The 21,149-nt window shown below is 38.7% G+C and overlaps 1 protein-coding gene across 2 annotated transcripts in view; it reads left to right on the plus strand.

The window, feature by feature from the left end:
• The window catches only part of FBXW7 (F-box and WD repeat domain containing 7), a 105,831-nt gene that overhangs the window by 35,475 nt on the left and 49,207 nt on the right, over positions 1 to 21,149 (plus strand). The window contains exon 3 of one of the 2 annotated variants that reach the window (XM_053460532.1): positions 2,423 to 3,001. In XM_053460532.1, the coding sequence (XP_053316507.1) occupies positions 2,492 to 3,001 (510 nt within the window). In that variant the 5' untranslated portion in view covers positions 2,423 to 2,491. Of the gene's footprint in view, positions 1 to 2,422; positions 3,002 to 10,290; positions 10,545 to 21,149 lie in introns of those variants that run through there. The other variant, XM_053460540.1, reaches the window with a different exon arrangement.

Below are 21,149 nucleotides of genomic sequence, written 5' to 3' on the forward strand. Positions count from 1 at the left end.
TTTTCAACAGCTAAAGGGTGGCTTAAATTTGGGTCATGCAACAGGACAATGATCCCAAGCACACCAGCTAAACTACAGCAGAATGGCTGAAAAATAAATTAATCGAGGTGTTGCAAATGGCCCAGTCAAAGCCCAGACCTCAACCCGATTGAAATGCTGTGGCGAGACCTTAAGAGAGCTGTGCATAAACAAATGCCTGCAAACCTCAATGAACTGAAGAAATGTAAAGAAGAATGAGCCAAAATTCCTCCACAACAATATGAGAGGCGGACAAAGTCACTTAGTTTTTCACACATGGCTTCTTTGTTGTGCCTTTATTTTTGTTGAATAGGTCATGATGGTATAATATGTCATGTGTTTTTCATCTGAGGTTGTATTTGCCTGATTTTTAGACCTGCTAAGGAACAGATGATGTTATGTCCTGATATGTAAAGCCATATAATTCAGAGAGGGTGTGCTTTCTTTTTCACATGAATGTAGCTTTCCCAGGTGACACGGCATTGTAATCCTGTCACACACCATCCATGCTTATAATGCAACGTCACTGTTAGGAAAGCCTGTAATTACTATTAACCTTCTGTCCATATCACAGGCCAATACAGGATCTGCCTATTGCTTCCATTATAAATAATTGTAATTGAATACTACATTTTAGCAGAATAAAGCATATTTACTTAAAACATTTTATCAAAAATAAAAAAATCATGTGACTCTACATAGGTAAATAAGAAACTCTCATGTATGACTTGTATACTTTGCGTTATGTATGTCCCTCATATTACACTCGTGAACTTATGTCTAATACTCTAATCTTTTTAGCATACGCTTTCAGACATTTCTTATTTAATGAAACTGTATAGTATTGGTTTCAGCTTCAAATACTTCTCCTGTATGCTTAATGTTTAATGAGGTTATAAAGTGTCTTCTGAGATACATTTCAGATGATATTTTCACTTTCTAGTTGCTAAAATCATGGACCTCATGGGGTCATTTATTAAAGTGATCTTTTCAAACTTTACACAATCATTTTTTAAACATTATCCTCTCTATGTTGAGCGTAGCACATTGCCGAAAGTTGTTTTAATGTATTTAAACTTTTACTTCCAAATTATGTACTTTTTTATATAACGCCATCATATTCCATAGCATAACAAATGAATTAGAAAAGTATTGCAAAGCTGAGAGTCTGTTTTCAGAGCCTCCCTTATTTTTGTACAAAGAGAAGGTGCTTGATTATAGTTATTCATTCTTTCACAGTTGCTGATTGTACCACGTTATTTCCAATTCATTGTTAAAAGTCTCCCCGGAATGCACATGCAAATCCCTTTATTAAACTTCTACACAATAATTAACTGTCACAATTCTATAATTTTTTCAACTGCACATTTGCAAAGTGGCAGAGCTCAAGGAGACAGAAGTGCGTCACTGTATTTATGCAGAATACTAATTAAGATATTTTCTGAATACGTTTACATTTCTGACATCATAAAATCATTTCTCCTAATTCTAGCACACGGAGTGCTGGCATGACTCGTTAAATGTCTTTCCCATTTTAATTTACCAAATTGTAGGCGTTGAGCCAGCCAAGTACAATCATTTTCTATATGAAGTTAATGCACTAAAAGATGATAATGTGTGCCTAAAATAGGACTGTGCTTGCAGAATGCTTTCTGCTGCAGTGTACTTTGTTAAAAAAACCCTATGGTCCTGATGATCTATATGTGACCTTCAAGCAAAGAGTGGATAAACGGTCTATGCGGTATTAAAAAACCAACACAAACCCAAAATTCTTATTTGGTACACTACTATGTTTCTCTGTGTGTGTGTATGTGTATAATATATAATATATATATATAATATATATATATAACATCTGCCGCTACTATGATACTATAGTGAATGTCCACTCTAGAACTCTTCCCAGTGTATGTATAATAAGCCGTAGTCTTTTTTTTTTATTGCGTATTTTTGCGCAGTGTGTTTTATTCACAGCTCTCGTCAATTTGTTGGCGCCTATGTAATTGATGCCGGCTCATAGATTTGAGATGTCCGACTGTATTTCTGATATACATTTTTACATTTGAAATACTTTGCGAAGTAACTGTTTAAGCCTTCAAATGAATAGTGAAGTAGCCTTTAATCACTTGGTGGTAGAAAATTCCCTAACCGGTGTGTATTAAATATTAATCTATTGCTTAGCAATAATTACCAAAGCAAAGGAACAGTGCAGCTAGTTGAAGATTCTCGAAGTTGGCGGTATTACAGGCCATTACGCAGCACTTTTACTGTTTTCTATAGGTTACGCATTATTAATTTGGTGGTGATCATCTTGCAGTTATGTATTTGCTTGTATATCGTTAACTAACAATACACAATTAGCGCTATCTGGTCTAATGTTATTTTTTTTTTGTCCTTAACCTAGAATGTGAAAACATTTGCACCTTCAGACAGTCTAGCAAATGTCCATGAAGTAGCAAGCTGGCTTTTGGAAATGAATCAGGAACTGCTGTCTGTGGGCAGCAAGAGGCGACGTACTGGCAGTTCTGTGCGAGGTAATGCTTCTTCCAGCCAAGCAGATGAGGAGCAGATGGACAGAGTAGTGGAGGAGGAAGACCAGCAGCACCCACAGAACCCAGAGGATGATGACATTGTGCTAAATGGGGACATAGATGATGATGGCCCTGGAAGTGTTGACAGAGATGAACCCCACCAGGAACAATTTGAAGAAAACAATAATAGCTGTATTGTAGCTGATCAGGAGTCCACTGATCGTCCTGAAGAACCTGAGCAGCAGCATGAAGAAGATGAGGACGAGGACCACTCGTGTGATGTGGAAGATGAGGACGAAGAGGAGATGGACCAAGACAGTGATGACTTTGATCAGTCTGATGACAGTAGCCGGGATGATGAGCATAGAAATGGCAATGATATTCCCAATTCCAATAGTATACTGGACATGTCAATACACCAGCAGTCCACTCCTTTCCACACAAAAACAAAAGTGAGTACCAATTCCATTCGTTTCCTTATAGCTGTGTCTGTAATAATTAATTTACTATGCGTCTTATGTTTATACAGTCCTCAACAAGTCTTAACAACTTATGTTTTTTTCTGTAGCTTATCACAGCAGAAGGTAGGTTCTGTACATTTTGTTTAGAATCAAACATAACTCCACTAAGTCAGCTTTTTCTGTAGAAGTTGATACTTTTAGGAGGGCCAACATATTCATATAGTTAGTTTCAGAGACACATATAGTTTCAGAACCTCACCATTGCTTTATACTTTAAGCAATGAGTTGCTGTGAGCTCACATGAGATATAGCAATACTTTTATTATCCATAATTATAATGACTAATGTAGGGTATTGTCCTAATCGCTGAAATCAATGTTTACGCTGTGTTTTGTTATGAAAAATACGTGTTTTTCAAGCTTTCAACTGTTTGAATCTCATAGACTGGGAAACCATGATGGCCAATGCCTGCTAACAACCTTTTCACATTCATTTTCTTTTATATATAAATTGCATGCTGAATAATATTACTATATTTCTGTAGTTATTCTTTAAAAACTGAAATATAATTTCCCTAAAATGATTGCGCCCTGTGTTTTTAGAAATGCCATAATTTAGAGATGCGGAATTTGACACGGTTTAAGAAATTCTTTCCTTGGGGGGGAAAAAGCTATAGAGTTCATTAAGAAAAACCAAAACCGCTCCTGTTTTATGTGAGCATGAACATATTGCATCCGAAGGATAAGAGGGTGACAGGGAATCTCTTTGCTTTTTTTGTAGTATATTTGTTTTGCATAGCAACAATTTGAGAATTAAAAAATATAAGAAACTCTAAAGGAACACTTATTTTTTTATAATTCATATTTTCTATTTTAAGTTTGTAAATGCCGCTTAACAGTGAATCAGACCTTCTTCCCCAGCAGCTGGGTATAACGTTGGACCCACTGTTGTTCCACTGGCACAGTAGCTTGCTTGGTAAATAGCAACATTAAGATGTTTAGTGCCTGGGCAGTTAAACAGAGAAACACAACGGGGTGGATGATGTGTTAATCTTTGACATTAAAAAAAAACATGGGAAATACCATACTGAAGACATACAAAAGGCAAGGTATCTTTCTTTTTTCCCAGTGAATATTTATCATAGATAATATAGATATTTATACAATACTTTTCACTGTAAACTCCTGCTTTTCAGTGATCTTTTACTTTTTTGGCAATCGTCTGTTAAGCAGCAATGTTTTTTTTCCCATAAGGTCAAATCCAAAGTATAGCATTTTGTTTATTCTGGACTTGGTTCAAATGCTTTGAGGCAATGGAAAGATTTCTTCTCTTACTCTTGAAGAGATCTTCCTTCTACGTAAAAATATTCAATAAAGTGACCTTTGAGACAGTCGCATTGGCTTGTGCAACATCAGAATAAAATAATACATTTTATTAATTTATGTATGAAAAAATGCATATTATTTACTTAAGTAGTTTAATATACTTTCATCCCCAGATCTGCATTATTATTATTCCTCCACATTAAGTTCTACAATCACTTTATTAAGCTTCTCATTGTTTCTGCTATTTCCAGGCAGCATTAGTTATGTTGAGAGAGAACTTCAATACAAGATTGCCAGATATGCTAGTTTTACTACGTTTTTGATTTCTTAGTCCTCTGTTTTTAATCTTTAATATTTCTAAAACGCTTACCCAGACTGGAAAGTACAAAGTTAGCTTCCGCTTCTACAAGATTAGGTATGACTGGTTCAGTGGCCGGTGCGGGCAGCAGTGCAGGCGTAATTATAGTTTGCACCTATGTATTGCAAACATCAGTTTGTGTAGAGCTATTAGCTCACCCGTTCATCTGAAAGTGCGTGATTAACTCATTCTTTCCTTCATGATGTACCATGACACTATTATTAACTAATAAAAATGCTTAATAAAATAGTAAGCAACAATAAGCAAACAAGCAATGTCGACCTATAGTAAAAGCAGTGGTCAGTGCACGGAGCAGGCAGCCTAATATAACGGCATGCTGCCATTTTCATCAATAGTGAAAAAAGGGGTTTATTTACTAAAGTGAAAGTTGCCCAGAGATTTTGAAGAAAAGCTGTGGTTTTATTATGAAGGGCCAGCATGAACAGGTCTCTCCAGAAAAACCGAGCAGGTCCTGTGTAATGTGTAATTCATTGTGTTGGGAGACTTTGCAGCACCCTCACTAATTGAACTATTCATTACACAGGGATAGCTTAGATTTTCTGCAGCAGAAGCTCACTGAGGCTTTCCCATCAAAAATGCAAGAAGCTGATACATTTACTAAGAGGCATCTGGGCTTTTCATGAAAGTATTTAGTTTTTGTTATTTTTATTTTATCTGTGATGTGTATAGGTAACTGAGGAAGCTTTTTCCCTTTTAAACATTTATGCTTTATTGTAATGCCATGCATAGTTTGGATAAACTAAAAATGAAAAAAGGGAAATAGTGGTTGAGCAGCCCTTTGGTTAAAAAACTCCTTTGGTAAAGAGAAGTTTAGTAGATCAATAAGGGTATGTTTTGTGGTGTACAAGGAATGGCCAGGCAGCATGTAATTTATGTTACGGCCACTAGAGGGAGTGTAGGACCTCTCTTCTGTTCTGCGCATGCCTCCATACTGTGATTTCCAGGCACCTGTTTGCTTGGTCAGACCACGTTCCTGGATTTTTATGGTCACAGAAGAAAAGCAAGTGGCTAATGCTTATTCACTCCTGGAATGCCACGCATTCTTCATTAAAACAAATGGACTTTACTACTGCTTTCGTTTTGCCTTTATGATGCTGCTTTTTAAGAGGATCAGCAACACAGTTAATTTACCTAAAATTGAGTTCTGCAAAAATGAAAGAATATGTGCACCATTATCTTTCTGTATAGTGCTTCACCTTTCTATGAGGCAGTGGGCACTTTAGGTACTCATCTAAATTAACTATATTTTTGCACTGGTTATAGAACAAGTTATAAATATTTGCAAGCTGGGATGCATCAGCTGGTCAGCAGAAAAAACACAAAACTGTTGTATGGTATGTTAACAGAACACTCTGTATAGAGTTGATTGCTACAGGGCCTTATTGTGTACTTTGATTACACACTCAGTATATTGAATATATATATATATATGTATATATATGTGTATATATATATATATATATATATATACAGTATATTGAATATATATACACACACAGTATACAGTATATTGAATATATATACACATACACAGTATACAGTTTATTGCTCCTCTATTGCCTTCTCCTTTTTAGGTGAGAATGATCAATGCCCTGTACCATTTCTCTTATTCTTAAAGAGCCTTTTTTAAGATTTCTCCTACAAGCTGTAACTACTTGTCCCAGAAAAAAAAATGTTATGTCTCGTGTCTGGCAGAGCATACACTGCGGTTTTATAGAGTTTTTAAATACTCTCTCTTTAGAGTATACTGAAACCTGGGTGTTTTAGAATCTCATACTGGGCTATTGTTCAGGCTGATTGACTCCTATCATTGTCTTACACAGAGATAACGAGGGAAGTAAACCTAGAAAATACAATTAGCTTAATTAGCCTTCTAAAATCCTAGAAACATTCCTTCCTTGCTTTTCGCTGTTAAATGTTTTGCTTCTAATGCAGATGAATTCTCCATAATCTCGTCCTCTAGCAAACTGCAATGAAGGTTGCTCCGGTACTAGGTTATTTAATAATAATAACTTAATAAAAATGTAATAATGCCTGCCGAGCCCAACATTAGAGGGTGCACTAAATACCCAATCTCTACTAGGTGATATTGTTGTTGCCAGATCAGCGAAGTGAGCCCTTAACCCCTTAAGGACCGGGCTCATTTTTCATTTTCTACCCTGTGGGACCGAGGCTGTTTTGACACTTTTATGGTGCTTGTGTTCAGCTGTAATTTTCTCCTCACCCATTTAGTGTACCCACATAAGTTATATATATATTTTTTTGAGGACAAGATGGGCTTTCTTCAGATACCATTATTTTGATCGTTTTCATCTTATTTACTATAAAAAAAAACAAATAAAAAAAAAACATCGTTGATCGCCTCCTAAACGCTTTTAAAACGGGCGTCCGCCGCCATACAATGTATGGCGGCTGTTGACGCCCGGGGAGGGGACAGACATGGCCCCCGATGCCGATCTCAGCCTTGCTGAATGCCTCGACATCGAGGCATTACAGTAACGCCGTTTAAGCGAAGAAAGTGATCCTGAACCGGCAAAGGTCATTAAGGGGTTAATATAAGTGATTACCTGCTTATAACATTAACATCGCACTTTTCAGGGTTCACAAAAGATCACGATCCACTTTCTAGGATCTGAACATGCTGGAAAACACAAACGGGTTCTTTTTTTTTTTTTTTTTGCTTTTTTTTTGCAAGATGTCTCTTTTAATGTGACTACAGCTTAATGGAAGCAACAAAATGCTGCAAATCCTGCAAAACAAAGCACGAATTCAGCACATACCCAGCGAGTACCATTCAAAAAAACCCTTTACTAAGGCATAAATATTGGGAATTCCATCGTGCTATATGGTCCTATGTATATATATAGCCAGGAAATATGCACCTGGTGAGTTTGGACACTTGTGCACACGGTGTGGAATAGGGGTAAGTCCTTCCCTTTACTATAGGGTATTTAAAGATTCATTTTGCACCTGTTTAATTGCCTGTCTTGATGAAAGTCCACAAGTTTGACTGAAACGTCAATATTTTAGCATCTTGCAATAAAAGCTAAGTGGGACTGCGCTGCATTTAAACCCGAACGAGACTCTCAAGCATTTTAAAGCCTTCTCTGAATACCATTAATGAGGAACCTGTGTGGCAGGAGGGGGCTGCTTAACCCTAAAGTTTGGTCAGAACCTGCAATATATATATATATATATATATATATATATCATGTGTATATATAGTGGGATCTGTCCTTCCTGTTGTATATTTAGCTTTGACAGGTTATTTCTAACCCGTCCAGTTTTTGCTAGCATTTCACCCACTGCATCTTTTTTGCCCAGCTAGACCTTTGAGTTTTTATGCGGTCATCAAGTGACCCAAAAAGTGACTTGGGTTTCATTATGTTTTATAATTTGGTAGCTTTTATTGCCTCGACCTAAGTTTCTGGAGAATATGCTGCCTTTAAAAATGTAGAAAACAATCTGCTAAACTATACTATTTGTTGGAAGATACCTAAATACTTAAATTCGTAAGTAATCGCATCCGGAACAGAAATATTAGCCCTTGGTTAGATCGGTCCTGTAAAAGATGGTATGGTGGCTTTTTGGTGTATAGTTGCACACATTTCCACCAGCCCCTCTGTATTTCATAGGACCATAAGGACCAACGCAAGCTCTCCCCTTGGAGATGTTAACCATGCTTTGGAGACGTCAGGCCTCTCCGCTCAATGCCCTGCTGAGTGAATTGACGGAGCGTTAAGTATTTCAGCAGGGACTCACAGTAAAGTATTTTTTTAATAATTTGTATGTAATGGTTGTGAATTTTACTTTTTCAATATATCTCTAATTGCGTGTATTAAAAAAAAAAACTAAACTGGCTAATCAATTTCCCCAAGACCATTATATAGATATATAGTGTGTTTTACTCGCCTGTTTGGTAGAGAAAGTATGCAGCACAGCTTTACAAGAGATTTTTTTCATTGACTTTTCAAATACAGTTTATAAATATAGATTTTTCACCCAACTTCACAGCTGATGCTAAGTTACGGAGCGATTAAATCTGCTTCCCGACAGATTTTGTGTTTTCTGTAGAACTGCAGTAAATTGGACACTTTCTCTTTGCATTCCTATCACCACCTAAAAGACAGATCCCAAAACACGTTAGCGTTTCCCAGCATCTCGCACGTGCTAATTCCTGTTAACGTGATGTGCAATTTGTGGAATGGCTAGCCTACCTGCTGTGTTATATCATATCTAACATAGTTTAGCTAAAAGGTGCTGTCGCAGCATAAGTAACTAATGAGCCTCGAAATTCTTCAAGGAGCAACTGGTGCCCCCCCCCACCTTCTCCTCCGCCTGTATCTTAAACAGCTGGTCAGCCTGGCTTAGCCACCGGAGTTAGCTATGGGAACTTCAATGACGATTGGGGAAGCATTTGGGAAATGCTAGAAAATACCAGACATCTAACCATAAACGCCATAGCTGGAATGCTTACAAAGAAAGCTATTTCATCAAATGCCAGACTGCATGTGCCCACAAACAATTGTATGAATGTGTAGATATGGGTATTCCATGTGTGTGTCTGTACTTTAATATGCATTCTTTGCCTGGAAGAAATAGTTAAAAATTGTTTGCATTTAGAAGTAGCTACAGCTACCGACATACAACCACCAACATACAAATGCAGACATTGTATGTTGATGCATATTTCTGTTTGTCTTCTCGTCTAAGGATGGTCCTACTAGCTTGAACAGCATTTTTTTCCTCTTGGCTGATTTTTTTTGTATGGTATGACACGTGTTTGACCACCTGAGGGCACCAAAGGATCAGGTTATGTTGCAGTTCTTAACTCTCTATGGCAGAAGTCAAGGTTGGACAGGTTTATGTAAAAGCTTCTCCAGGCAGCCAAATGTAGCAGTGAGCTTGGCTTTTCTTATTGTATACATCACTATACGTGTTTCCAGCGTTTAGGAGTTGTGGCTTACACAGAAAACAAGCACACCGGGTTCATTTTTGCAAGAACACAACTGTGTTGAATTGAAAAAAATCCCGGTGGGAACTTGGAAACTGTAATTTACATAGATGGGTGTAACTCGCAACTGCATGTGCAAGACAAAACTCGGTTTTGTATCATTGTTCTCGAGGTGGAAGCTCTTATGGATGCTTGTGGTTAAAATAAATAATTATATATATATATATATATATATATATATATATATTCACTCCCCACCCTCGTTTCGGAAGTCTGCTGTGTACTGATTTACACGTTGAATTGTGCCTGGTAATAGATTTCGTTTTTAACTTTTTTAAAGCATGTTATGTGTCAATTACAACCACTAGGATTTGGATGCACTCTTAAGGAAGGTCCTTCACATATATTTGGTTGCCTTTGTATGGGAGTGGCTACCAGCTGTGTGATTGACAGGAGCAGTCTGCCTTCTCATTTGGAGTTTATAATTCCTTGCTATACTAGGACAGCATACACTTCACCAAGCCTCAGAGAGGTCAGGAGTGCATGGAGAGAACTTAAAAGGGAAACACAGAGAGCGAGAGTAGGGAGTAGGTCTTGAGAAGCAGGGACTTGCTCTGCACTGGCCCAAACTGGGAGCCACTTTATTTTCCTCATGAATGATGAATATGATGATGAATATAAACACTTGTTTATATTAGCCGGAGATTCATAATTCAGACTTTATCGAGGATGTCCAAGTCAGAACGAGCAGCTCTAAATTATGAATCGGTGCCTCTCGGTATTAAAAGAACTAAAGAAGCATTGCCAACCCAAGCAGTCATGAAGACCTTTTGTATCAGCATCATTGCCCATGGCCTCCCTTTTTGCCGCAGGCGGGTAAGTATTGCGTTTGTGACATTTCGCACGTTGTGCTTTGTGGCAGACACGCAACATGTAGGAGAGCACTACCAGTAAATATTATTTATGAGTCACAAATTGATATGTTTCCACTTAGAGAAGTACTTTTTATAGAAGGGCAAGTTGCCTGGTGTTTGTGCCACATGACGAGTTACGAGTTACTGTTTGTGATGATATTTCTGCTACATAATTATTGAGCAACGCTTGGATAAATGGATGCATAAGCTTAGTATCTTCTTAATTAGGAAACACTTTACTGTGTCTTTCAATATTTCATTGCACTTAACCTCTTATGTATATAACAAGTCTCTATGCAACGCTCACAATATAGTTTCAAAATAGATAATCCCAGCGATTCGCATGTGGTGTCTCAAAAGGTTATCTTTACTCCTCTGACTGGAAAACATAAGATTTTCATTTCAGACGAGCCTTTTCTCAACCCCTACAACTGTTTATTTAAGATACTTCGTACATTAGGAAATGTAATTTTAACCCTATATCTCCGTATAAACATACAACCATATGCTAGGTTTCTCAAGGCATATTAAACCCAAATTGTCATTTCAGAAAAATCCCCAGTTATATTGGGAGTCTGGGAGATGTGGTTAAAGGTATTCTGGGTTCAATTGAAGCACCAACCTTTCTACATTTATTTATAGTGGTCTTTGCTGTATTGTTGCTGTAGCACGCAGGGTTCTCCCCGGCCCTTACATTAACGCTAAGTTTCCTTTTGAAGGTCAGGGTGCGTTTGGGAATGAATGTCATTCAGCGAGGCCGGTAAATCCTATCTCGCGCAGCCACCTTTACATTTGGCGTATGCAGAAATGGTTTTCCTACGGTGGGATGATACTTTTTCCCATTATTAAATGGAGCACTGTGTGTGTTTGTTAATATTGCATTGTTATATATTTTGTGTGATTAATAATGTGTAAAATACCACCTGCAGTTATTTATTAACGCCTTTACCACTCTGTGTAACTGATGATAAAAAAGACATTTATTTCCTGATGTCTGCATCAGTTTCAGAATGGTAATGCTTTAGGAGTCGTGTAGCCTGCCAGGAATATAAAAACATTGTTATTCTTTACTTTTAATTATTCTTCATTCATATACACATTCTTCTCTTTTTTAAGGACACACGTTTGTTCCAATGATCATGTTTATTTGGGTTGTATTAAGCAGTACGCGTACTTCTCTGGAGCGCAGATGGTTAAGCGTAGCCTCGTTTTGGTTTTTTTTTGTAGCAATTTCCATTCTGATGCCTATAAGAAACTGCGGTCAAACATTTAGAAAATGCCTGGCGTGGTCATCAGATGTAAAAATACTTTTGTTATGGGATCTGTCTGTTCGGCTCTCGAACATCTCCTGTATTAGTTATATTGAGCCTCTATCTGGCCGTTGCCTAAAAATGGTCATCGGGCACACAGTCTGTCATCTGGATTTTGTAGGTCATTTCTGGAGAGAGCGTGGACTTTTTTCATCGATTAAAAAAAATAATGAAAGATAACATATAAGCAATGTTGGTAGCTATGTGTGGTATTTTTGTATTGGTTTATATGGCGGACTGTGTGCAAGTTGTAGACATTTGGCCCATATGTGTATTTCTCATAGGATCTTCGGCAGGCCCCACTTGCTAAAATATGGGAAATCTGGTCGTCACAGAAGAATGGAGCAAAGTTTACCATCTAACTTCGTCAGCCATCTTCTGAAAATCAGATTCTGTGTTTATTTCCCTGAAATATTTCTATTATATAAAACCCATTTAAGAGATAAATCAAAATGAGTTGAGGAGGAAAAGGGTCATTTTATGTTGACAGATAAGTCATTTGCTCCTCTGTTTTATATAGCCAGTGCCATAGTGAAGTATTTGGACCTTAATCAGTCCTTGGGCATGTCTGACATTCTGGATAGCTTTTTATGTGTCCCGTCCATGTTTAAATTCCCTCCCCGATTTAAGCGTGGAAAGCGATGTTAACACAAGTGCAGTTTGCAGAAATAACAAGCATTCCCTTACAAATGGGTCTAGATGCAATTTGTTTTATTTTCTCTTATATTCTCTTATATTTAGACATGAATTTCCAAACTTAAATAGAAAAGTTTTAAAGTCATTAATAAAGTGCTATTTTTGTCAAGCAGTGGGTTCTTGAAGCTCCAGCTTTAATTAAAAGCATCACCATCAATAAACGCGTTGTTAATGAAACTTGTTATAAATTATAAAGTGAGCTTGCAGTGAAGTCTGTTGCCCCCATTCATTCCTTTTAAGTTATTGGTTCTGTTTTGCATTTATTTGCTACTAAGTAAAACTTTTTGATAGATGTGCCTGACTTATCAGCCACAAAACCATAAATAATTCTGAAGGTACAACATTTTTAATTTGTTCTTTTAACTTGAGATCGCCTTTACATTTGATACCAAGCTTCCCTATGGTAAGATGCTCCTGTGGGAGCAATACAAGTTTTAAGAAATTAAAAAAAAATTTATACGCTTTCAACTCCGTCCTGATCGAGCGCGAGGCCGTTTTAGGATTTCTCTTGTTAAATGGACAAGAGACCTACGTGGATGAACTGTGCTGTGAATCACCTCCCATATCTATTTTAAGATGGCTCCTATAGAATGCGTGGTCTTAACCGGGCAGGCATTGCACCAACCTTCATTCATTTAGTAAATGTCCATGAAATGTTTCACAAGTACGACCAACACGTTTCGTTTTAACTTTCATCTTTGAAAACACCAGAAGCCAGAGCATGAACATGTATGCCGTTATATCTGAATATGTGACTATGCCTGTTTCTGGGCTGGCTGCAATGGCAACATGGGCCACGTACATGTACATTTATTGTAAAGAATAGCAATGAAACCATCTGCTGCGTGGATGGGTGTCATTCGCCAAGCTTTGTGTGGCTCAAGCAGGAACAGCTGCTTCTCCACCCTGTGAAGTGGCTTCATTGCCTGAGCGTCCATAGCCACCACCCTTACTATACAGCCAGTCTCCGAACATCTAGCTTTTATTTACATATCAAAGTACCAAAACTTACATTATCGATTCACTTTTGAAAATCATCATAAATGATCACGTGGAGCAGCTGAAGTCCATTTGTTGACCCACATCACTGTGCTGCATATTAAAGTAAGATACTTATTTGAGCGGGATCCCTCTAACTTTGTTTTTGCAACTCCAAATTGTAATTGTATGGACACACATGTTTATGCTGACTTTTCCCCAGTAGTGTATTAACGCATGAATTGATACATGTGTTGGCTTTTGGATTCAGATCAGCCAGTCTAATAATCTAACAAGCTAGAACCTGGCTGAGGCTTCTGTCAGATTGATCAGCGTGCGAAATTAGTTTGTATATCGGTTATTTTAAGAATGTGTTTTATTACTCGTATGATTGTTCACATAGTCTAACAACAGGGCTTAATGATTGGAGCCAGGAAGCTCAGAGTATTTATAGGAATCTATGGAACGATCCCTTCCCATGGATCATAAAAAAAAGACATGACCATAAATAGGCCCGGGTGGCTTTCTGTATCGCCTCTTCTGCACGGTCTGGGTCTGTAAACATCTACAGTACTTTATTCTGTGTGCCGGAAAATGCTTCGGAGACCTGGTCTGTGTGCAGTCAGGTTGTGTGGTCTCTGAATGAGTCCTTATAACGCACTCTGGAATATAAGCTTACAAAAGAGGTGCCCCCCCTCCAACTAGTGCCATATTTTCTTGTTAAGAAACTCATTTAGTACTAAATAATGTTTATTTCCCCTTGATGAATAAATAAACTTTGTCATTAGGCATGTGTGCTCTTCATGGTTGAAGGAACTGCAAGATAGCTGTTGATTGCTTACTGACGCTGATTCTGTTTTGCTCTTTCTGGCACTTTGACTGTCAGCAGGCCTTTGCTGTATTTACAAATGGTGTACAGATGGCAGCCTGATCGCCGCTCATTTCTGTGAACGTTGTCCCAGAAGGTGTGTGTCAACAGGAGATACCATGGCTGACTTTAATTGCAGAAGTAGCCATTGTATGTTTCTATCCTCTCGTCAGTAACTGGTGATGTTGCTTTGCATGGTGGTAAAACATTCTTGTACCCTTGAATGTATATTTTTTTAAATATTATTCAGCATGTGTTCCCCTACCTTTGTAATGTAATGTGAAGGCCACCTAAGTAAAGATTCTGTGGTAGCAATTTTTAGCTGAATGATTAAGTAACTCGTGCGCTCATCCCCAATTATGTTAACACAGCTCTGCTGGCATGTCTAGAGCACCCCAGCCCTGGCAAAAAGGGTTCGTACCCTACTGGGCAACCACAACGAATATCCAGAAAAAGGCTTTCTAATGACAAAGAGGCCTCATGGCTGGATCTGGACATGCTTATAAAAAGTAAAATAAATCTGGCAACCTGGCCCTTACTAGATTTGCCCATTATAATTTGTCTCTTTGATGTGAAAGGAATCGGCTTGTGATTGGAAAATTATATATTTAAGCATTTAGTGATGATCACAATGCGGGCCCTCGCTATGTCTAATTGTTTAGCACTTTCTCAGTCCTTATGACAAGCTGTAAAAATAAAGTAGGATGAAAATGAAAACATGTCGTGTAACTTCCTTTGCGTTTGTTCATTATGCATAAAGTAAACATTGTTCTCACTGCGGGAAATACTTGTAGTAATATCATTTGTGTGTTTTTATAAATCTGCTGAGGGCGATGTCGGAGGATAATGGATTTCATTAATGCCACCTTCTTTTGAAATCAAACGCTTCCCTTTTCTGCTAGAATTATTAAAATTTTGTCAAGTTGCCGCTGTAAAATCGAAGCTCCTAAAAGGCGAGCAGCGGTGGAGACGAATGATTCTTTTGCTGTTCTTTGCACCAGAATTGCTATAATAGCCTCTAATGTGTGCAAGCAAAGTAGTAAATGGGGAGCAGTCAGCAGGCGGATACAGTGATTGCACCATGTAAAGCTTTGCACTGGAATTGCTTTGTCTATATACCGCCTCTGTAGTCCCTAGGATTTAACTGGGAAGTAAAGCAGTACCTGAATACACCAGCAGGTGGAGCTGTAGCAGGCATTGTAAAGTATATAGATGTCTATCCCATCTCTAACTTTACACAGTCATAGTAGAACGTAGCCCATTTACACCTTTTATGATTGAGTATAAAATGTTTTTTAGTTACGGTTGGTTGGGACTGATTGGAGCAAGGCAGCATACAGACAGTTAAGTTTGACCGAGGTAAAACTGCTGCTCCTGTTGATCTGCAACTCACATGATCCTCAGCTTGATTTTGTATTTATAGAGCAAAATATCTTAAGCTGTTCCATTTATCTGATTTAAGGCTTCGGTTAACAAAGCTTTAACCGAAGCCTTAAATCAGATAAATGGAACAGCTTAAGATATTTTGCTCTATAAATACAAAATCAAGCTGAGGATCATGTGAGTTGCAGACTTTGTTAAACCACCCATGGACATATATACTAAGCTTTTTTATATGTGTGTGATGTGTGCAGTGATGAGTTGTTCCAAGTTGTTGCTTTACTTGTATTCCTTGTAACAGGCAGCAAATCACTTGTTCTGTCAATACACTGTATAAATTCAAAGGCAAACCACTGTTTATAAAGAATGTAATCACCAAAATATATGACTAACTTCAGATTATGGCACTTGAGCTAAGTAGTGTCAATTGATTTCCCTGTGTATACATCACTTTACAAGCTGTTTTCTAGTGGAAACTGCCTTCAATCTGCTTGCTTGATTTGGTGCTTCAGTACATTAGTGCCATTAAAGACCACATGGCAAACATAATTAGGGATTTCTGTTGTTTGTGTACGACTTCCTTTGAAAAGCTAAGGTGATTAAGCAGGTGATGACATCACCGTCTGGAGCCTTGAGTATGCCAACTTTACATCATGTGCCCTTTGCAGACTTCAATTTGCCAGAGAGGCAATATATAATGCGGGAACACTCTCTGCATGTGTCGTGGGGTTATTTCAAACAAGTGGGTATTGCTAAAGCCCATTACTGTAGTGAATTCTACCCTTAGAGGGGGGACTAAATAGCTAAGTATAGCTTTTTGTTTTCTACCGAGAGCCTTTCTGTTGGCCGCAGTTACCAGACAGTGTCCCAGGCGGCCAAGTAAAATCCACTCATCCATCTTGTGCTTGTGACTGTACATAGCAGTCGCCGTCTGACCTAAGCAGTTGTGATCATTTGTTCAATTTGAGATTAGAGTAAATGCTAGTTAAGTTACATTTGAATGATTGCAGGGCATTAACTTTCAGCAGCTTTCAAACTGACTGGCGTAAACCAAAATGCTGCGGTCCCCAAAATGTTGGATTCTCTCTTCCAGGGCCAATCAATGTATTGTGACAGAACCCCTTGCGTCGCTCCTTTTGCAAAGTTCTGCTATTTTAGCTGAACGGTAAACTTGTTTGTAAACAGGGTTTTCTCCAAAAAAATGTATGTGTATCTTAAACCCTAAAATTTCTTGGCCATCTACCCATGTACAGTAAGTGTTTGACTCCCAAAGGCACTTCAGTTTGCCATAGACAGGCAGGCTGAAAACAGGGCCAGTAAAGGAAAAAAATCTATGCAACAAAATAAAACCTTAGCCATAGGGATAAATGATAAATGGGGTTTTAAGGGGCACTCCAACCATCATATGCACTTGAATGCATGGGGTCCCCCCCCCACCCTATTTCAATGGAAGCACTTTCCTGCCACTGGTTACCAGCATCGACATGTCAGATACTTGTCAGATTTTGTTTTGAAAGAATGTATGTTAAAGTACTCCCAGAGAGTTTGGGTTACTTTAATATGTGTTCTTCTGTGGTAGGGCTGCCAGGACATCAGACTTCCCTATAGGTTTTCCTACGAGTTCCCATGACATCTCCCTGGGGATCTGTATTGGGCGGCTGAACTGAAAAGGAAACCATTTTATTTTCATACATTTGATTATAGAAATACTTCTGAAACAGCCCCATGCAGCGTCTTGTTGTCAGTTTTATTTCTTTGTTGAGAAGGAGATTGTTGCTCTGTGGACATTTTCAAGCAGCCTTGTGATTAACCAACTCCCCGTGAAGACAAGTTTCACCGCGTCATCTGTATTTCGCAAATGCCAAACTGCAAAATGTATCCGAAGAGCTGTTTGTGTTTGCAGATCTCAGATTGCTTTCAAGTTGATACATTAATGAAACCTACGGTTCGTGCACGTCCTCAATATAATGAAATCTACGCTGCCTATAAGAGATGCTGCCTCACAGGCCCGGTGATGAATATGTCATGTTGAGTATGTTATTATTGGTAGCGTGCTGTCTTACCTGACCTCTGTGCCCGGGGAAAGCTTCAGACATCCATCTTCAACTGCAAATGTATTTCTATTAAGTGAAAGCGTATTCATTGTGACACCGTGTTGGTGTTGCAGATGAACTGATAATTTCCTATGAAAACTCTTAATAGTGAATACTTTGAGAGAACCTTCAGACCGGAGGATAGAGGGGAAGGAAAGAACGAAGGGCGGGGTTTTAGTATTAAAGTAGTCGAGGTCCATAGCACCCAAAGCCTTGCCCGGGCTGCATCAAGCCCTCAATACGCTCTACTTGCCATATGTTTCTCCGTTGTCCGTAACAGGACCCACGCAGAACGGTTTCCTTCAGAATATTGACGTTATGATATCACAATTCCTCTTTTTTTTATTTTATTTTATAAAGGGTAGTACAACGTTCTTAATTCAGGATGTTATTTGTACAAAGAACATTGTCATTTAGTAAATTACGTCTACTCGGTTTGCAGTAGGTTAAAACCTGAGATGTGAGTTGGAGGCAGAAGATGTGTTGGAGAAGCCTGTTTTACAGCTAAGGATAAACGGTTGCGGATAACCTTTCAGTCATGCAGCGTTTGTTTAATATGCTCGCATCACCCTATCTGCCCCTGTGTGGTCTGTTGGCAGCGCCTCTGAGCTTCAGGGAGATTACTGGAGATGGCATCTCCTGCGGTTCTGGCGGGTGCTTCACATTCAGGGAATACTCGTCAACATCACAGATGGCACAAGATGGAAACGGCCAGTGCCTGCTCTGTTTCCATGCGCACAGCACTTTGTTTCACTTGTTGTCAGTGCGAGGGGGCCAGCTTTAGGATCGGTTGATGGAAGGCCATCCTACCGCTGTTGTTCATGAAAGACTTTGCACAATGTTAGAAATAGCAGTCGATGTTCATCATTATTATGAGGAATAGGAATTCATTCTCAGTTTTGGCTCGGGGTTCAGTAGCTTGGGATGTATGTTTTTATACCTTTACAATGGCTGACATCTAAGTAGCAGGGCTAGGCCATGGGTCAAAGGATGGCAGGGAAGCATTGAATTTGTAATTCATGAACATCTAGAGTGCTAGAAGCATGACATGGATGTAACGTGTTAGTGAGCTGCGGGACACTGTTTCCAGGCACCATTGTTACATTACAGAGACCCCCAAAGTGCCCTTAATGTAAAAGTTTTATCACTTGGAGTAATGCCTTAGTGGGTCATATGGGTCATTGATGGGGCTAAGCTGGCACTGTTCCTTACAATAGGTTTCCCTATGGATTATTTAACCCTTTTGCTGCATTAAATACTGCAAAACTTCATCCTTAAGGTACAATATAATAATTGGCAGGAGGCACATGAGTAACTTAAAATATCTTAACGGAGGACGGTCACATTTCAGAACTACTTTTTGTTTGTTTTACTTTAGCATGGGGACTTGTCTTACAATGCCTTTTCTCAAAGTGAATGCTAGGTAAAGAGTTAGCTTCTGACATTTTGGCTTTTCAGAGTATTCATTTGTGACTTGTTTTCATCCGCTTCATTGCTTCTCAAGGATCAGCTGTTGCCATAGCAACCGGTGTAAATAGAGCTGGCCCTCTTAACCTGAGATAAAGGATTGCAAACCTCAGACTTCCTAAGTTCTGCTACAGAGCTTTACCTCCACATTGGATAGTACGTCATTTAGTCTGGTATGGTTGACATAAACAGTTGCAGTTGTTTTATATAAGCAGTGATAGCTTTATAGCCAGGACCTTTGTGGCTGTCCACGTCTTGTGTTTGTCATATTCAGCCATACATGTCAGATGCTTTCATACCATGATGGCTGCATGACTTTCACATACCCAGTGTTTTAGTTTTTGACCAGCAGAGGGCACCACCGCACCCAGAATGGTTTGTTTATTACATCTGCATGCAAAGATTAATGAGAGATGTTAGGAACGCATTTAAATTCAATTCCACAGGAAAAAATGAGAACGCGTATTATAATAGGTCACAGTGTCACGCCTGTAACAGCACTCTTAATGATCCAGCCCAAATATGCTTCATGATTGAAAATAGTTACCGCAAAGGGCAATGCTCATATTTCACCCTCAAATTCAATTCCAAATCTCTTTTTAATGTGTTGATTGATTTCTCCATTTTTTTTTGTTTACCCATTGGATGCTCTGACTGCTGCATAGTATTCTGGGACTGAATGAGTTAACGATTCTGGAGGAGATCTTCAACTTTCAATGGGGACTCCCGTTGACCATTCCTGTAATATGAAGAGAATTTGTCACAGTTCCATATAGCGCGTCCTGCGCTCATCTTGAATCTGAGCAGCCCTGCGTAATACAGTTTACTCAATAGATTATGGCTCAAGTGCAGCTCATATATTTCCGATTTAACACTAGGCAGTATTATATTGGGATAACATAGCATCCATTCCCTTTGTGCTCCATAAAATCAGTCATACCTCTCATGTTAATCTTCACGGAATTCCCATGGGACTGCTGCTGTGATGCATGTTCGTTTTAAGAGACGTTAACTTCCCTTCTAGAAGTCCAAATAATTACTGCACGAGGGCAATGATTTCTTACCACTGTGAAGTGAACGAGCTCAGTGCTCGCTGATCGTATATATATCTACATCATGAGGACACTGACGGCAAGTCACACACTTATCGAGTGTGAACCCAGGTAACCCGCAGCCATCTTTATGCGCAAGGATTTGAATGTCCATAAAGCCGTTGGCCTTGAGACCCTTTGATTGGCTAATAATCAGCGTTAATAAAAATGTTCCTAATATATGAAAAAGTACCCCCAAATCTTTCTTTCCATACAAGGCCACTCAAGTTTGATCTAAACCAAAACACTTTACTATGAAAGCCTGCGAAGTCGTTATCTGCCACGTTTTACATTCTCGTTACGTCAGACTCCGCTTTGACTTCCTTTTCCCCTAATTTGTTGACATACCGCACCATTTCTCGCTAAAATATCGTCCGTCTTAGAATCAATGGCAGGCTAACTACATTGTACAAGTTTTACATCATTTTAACATGCTACCTGTATGTATATTAAGGCTTTGCACTTGTCTTTCAGTCTCCCTTTGTAGATTGTCTCATTTATTTTCAGTGCTCTCCAGGATTGTATGGTTCTTTAGTAAATCCCGATGTAGATTGGGGAGCGGGGGTATCGCTGCCTTGGTACAGAATGTAAAATTCTTAACCTACGGTAATCTAATCTATCTCTCGGCTTGGAGACCTCAATGTAGAATAAAGTTCCTATAATTGCCAGTATATTTCAAAGTGT

This window comes from Spea bombifrons, chromosome 1, assembly GCF_027358695.1.
Source record: "Spea bombifrons isolate aSpeBom1 chromosome 1, aSpeBom1.2.pri, whole genome shotgun sequence".
Classification (NCBI taxonomy): Eukaryota; Metazoa; Chordata; class Amphibia; order Anura; family Pelobatidae; genus Spea; species Spea bombifrons.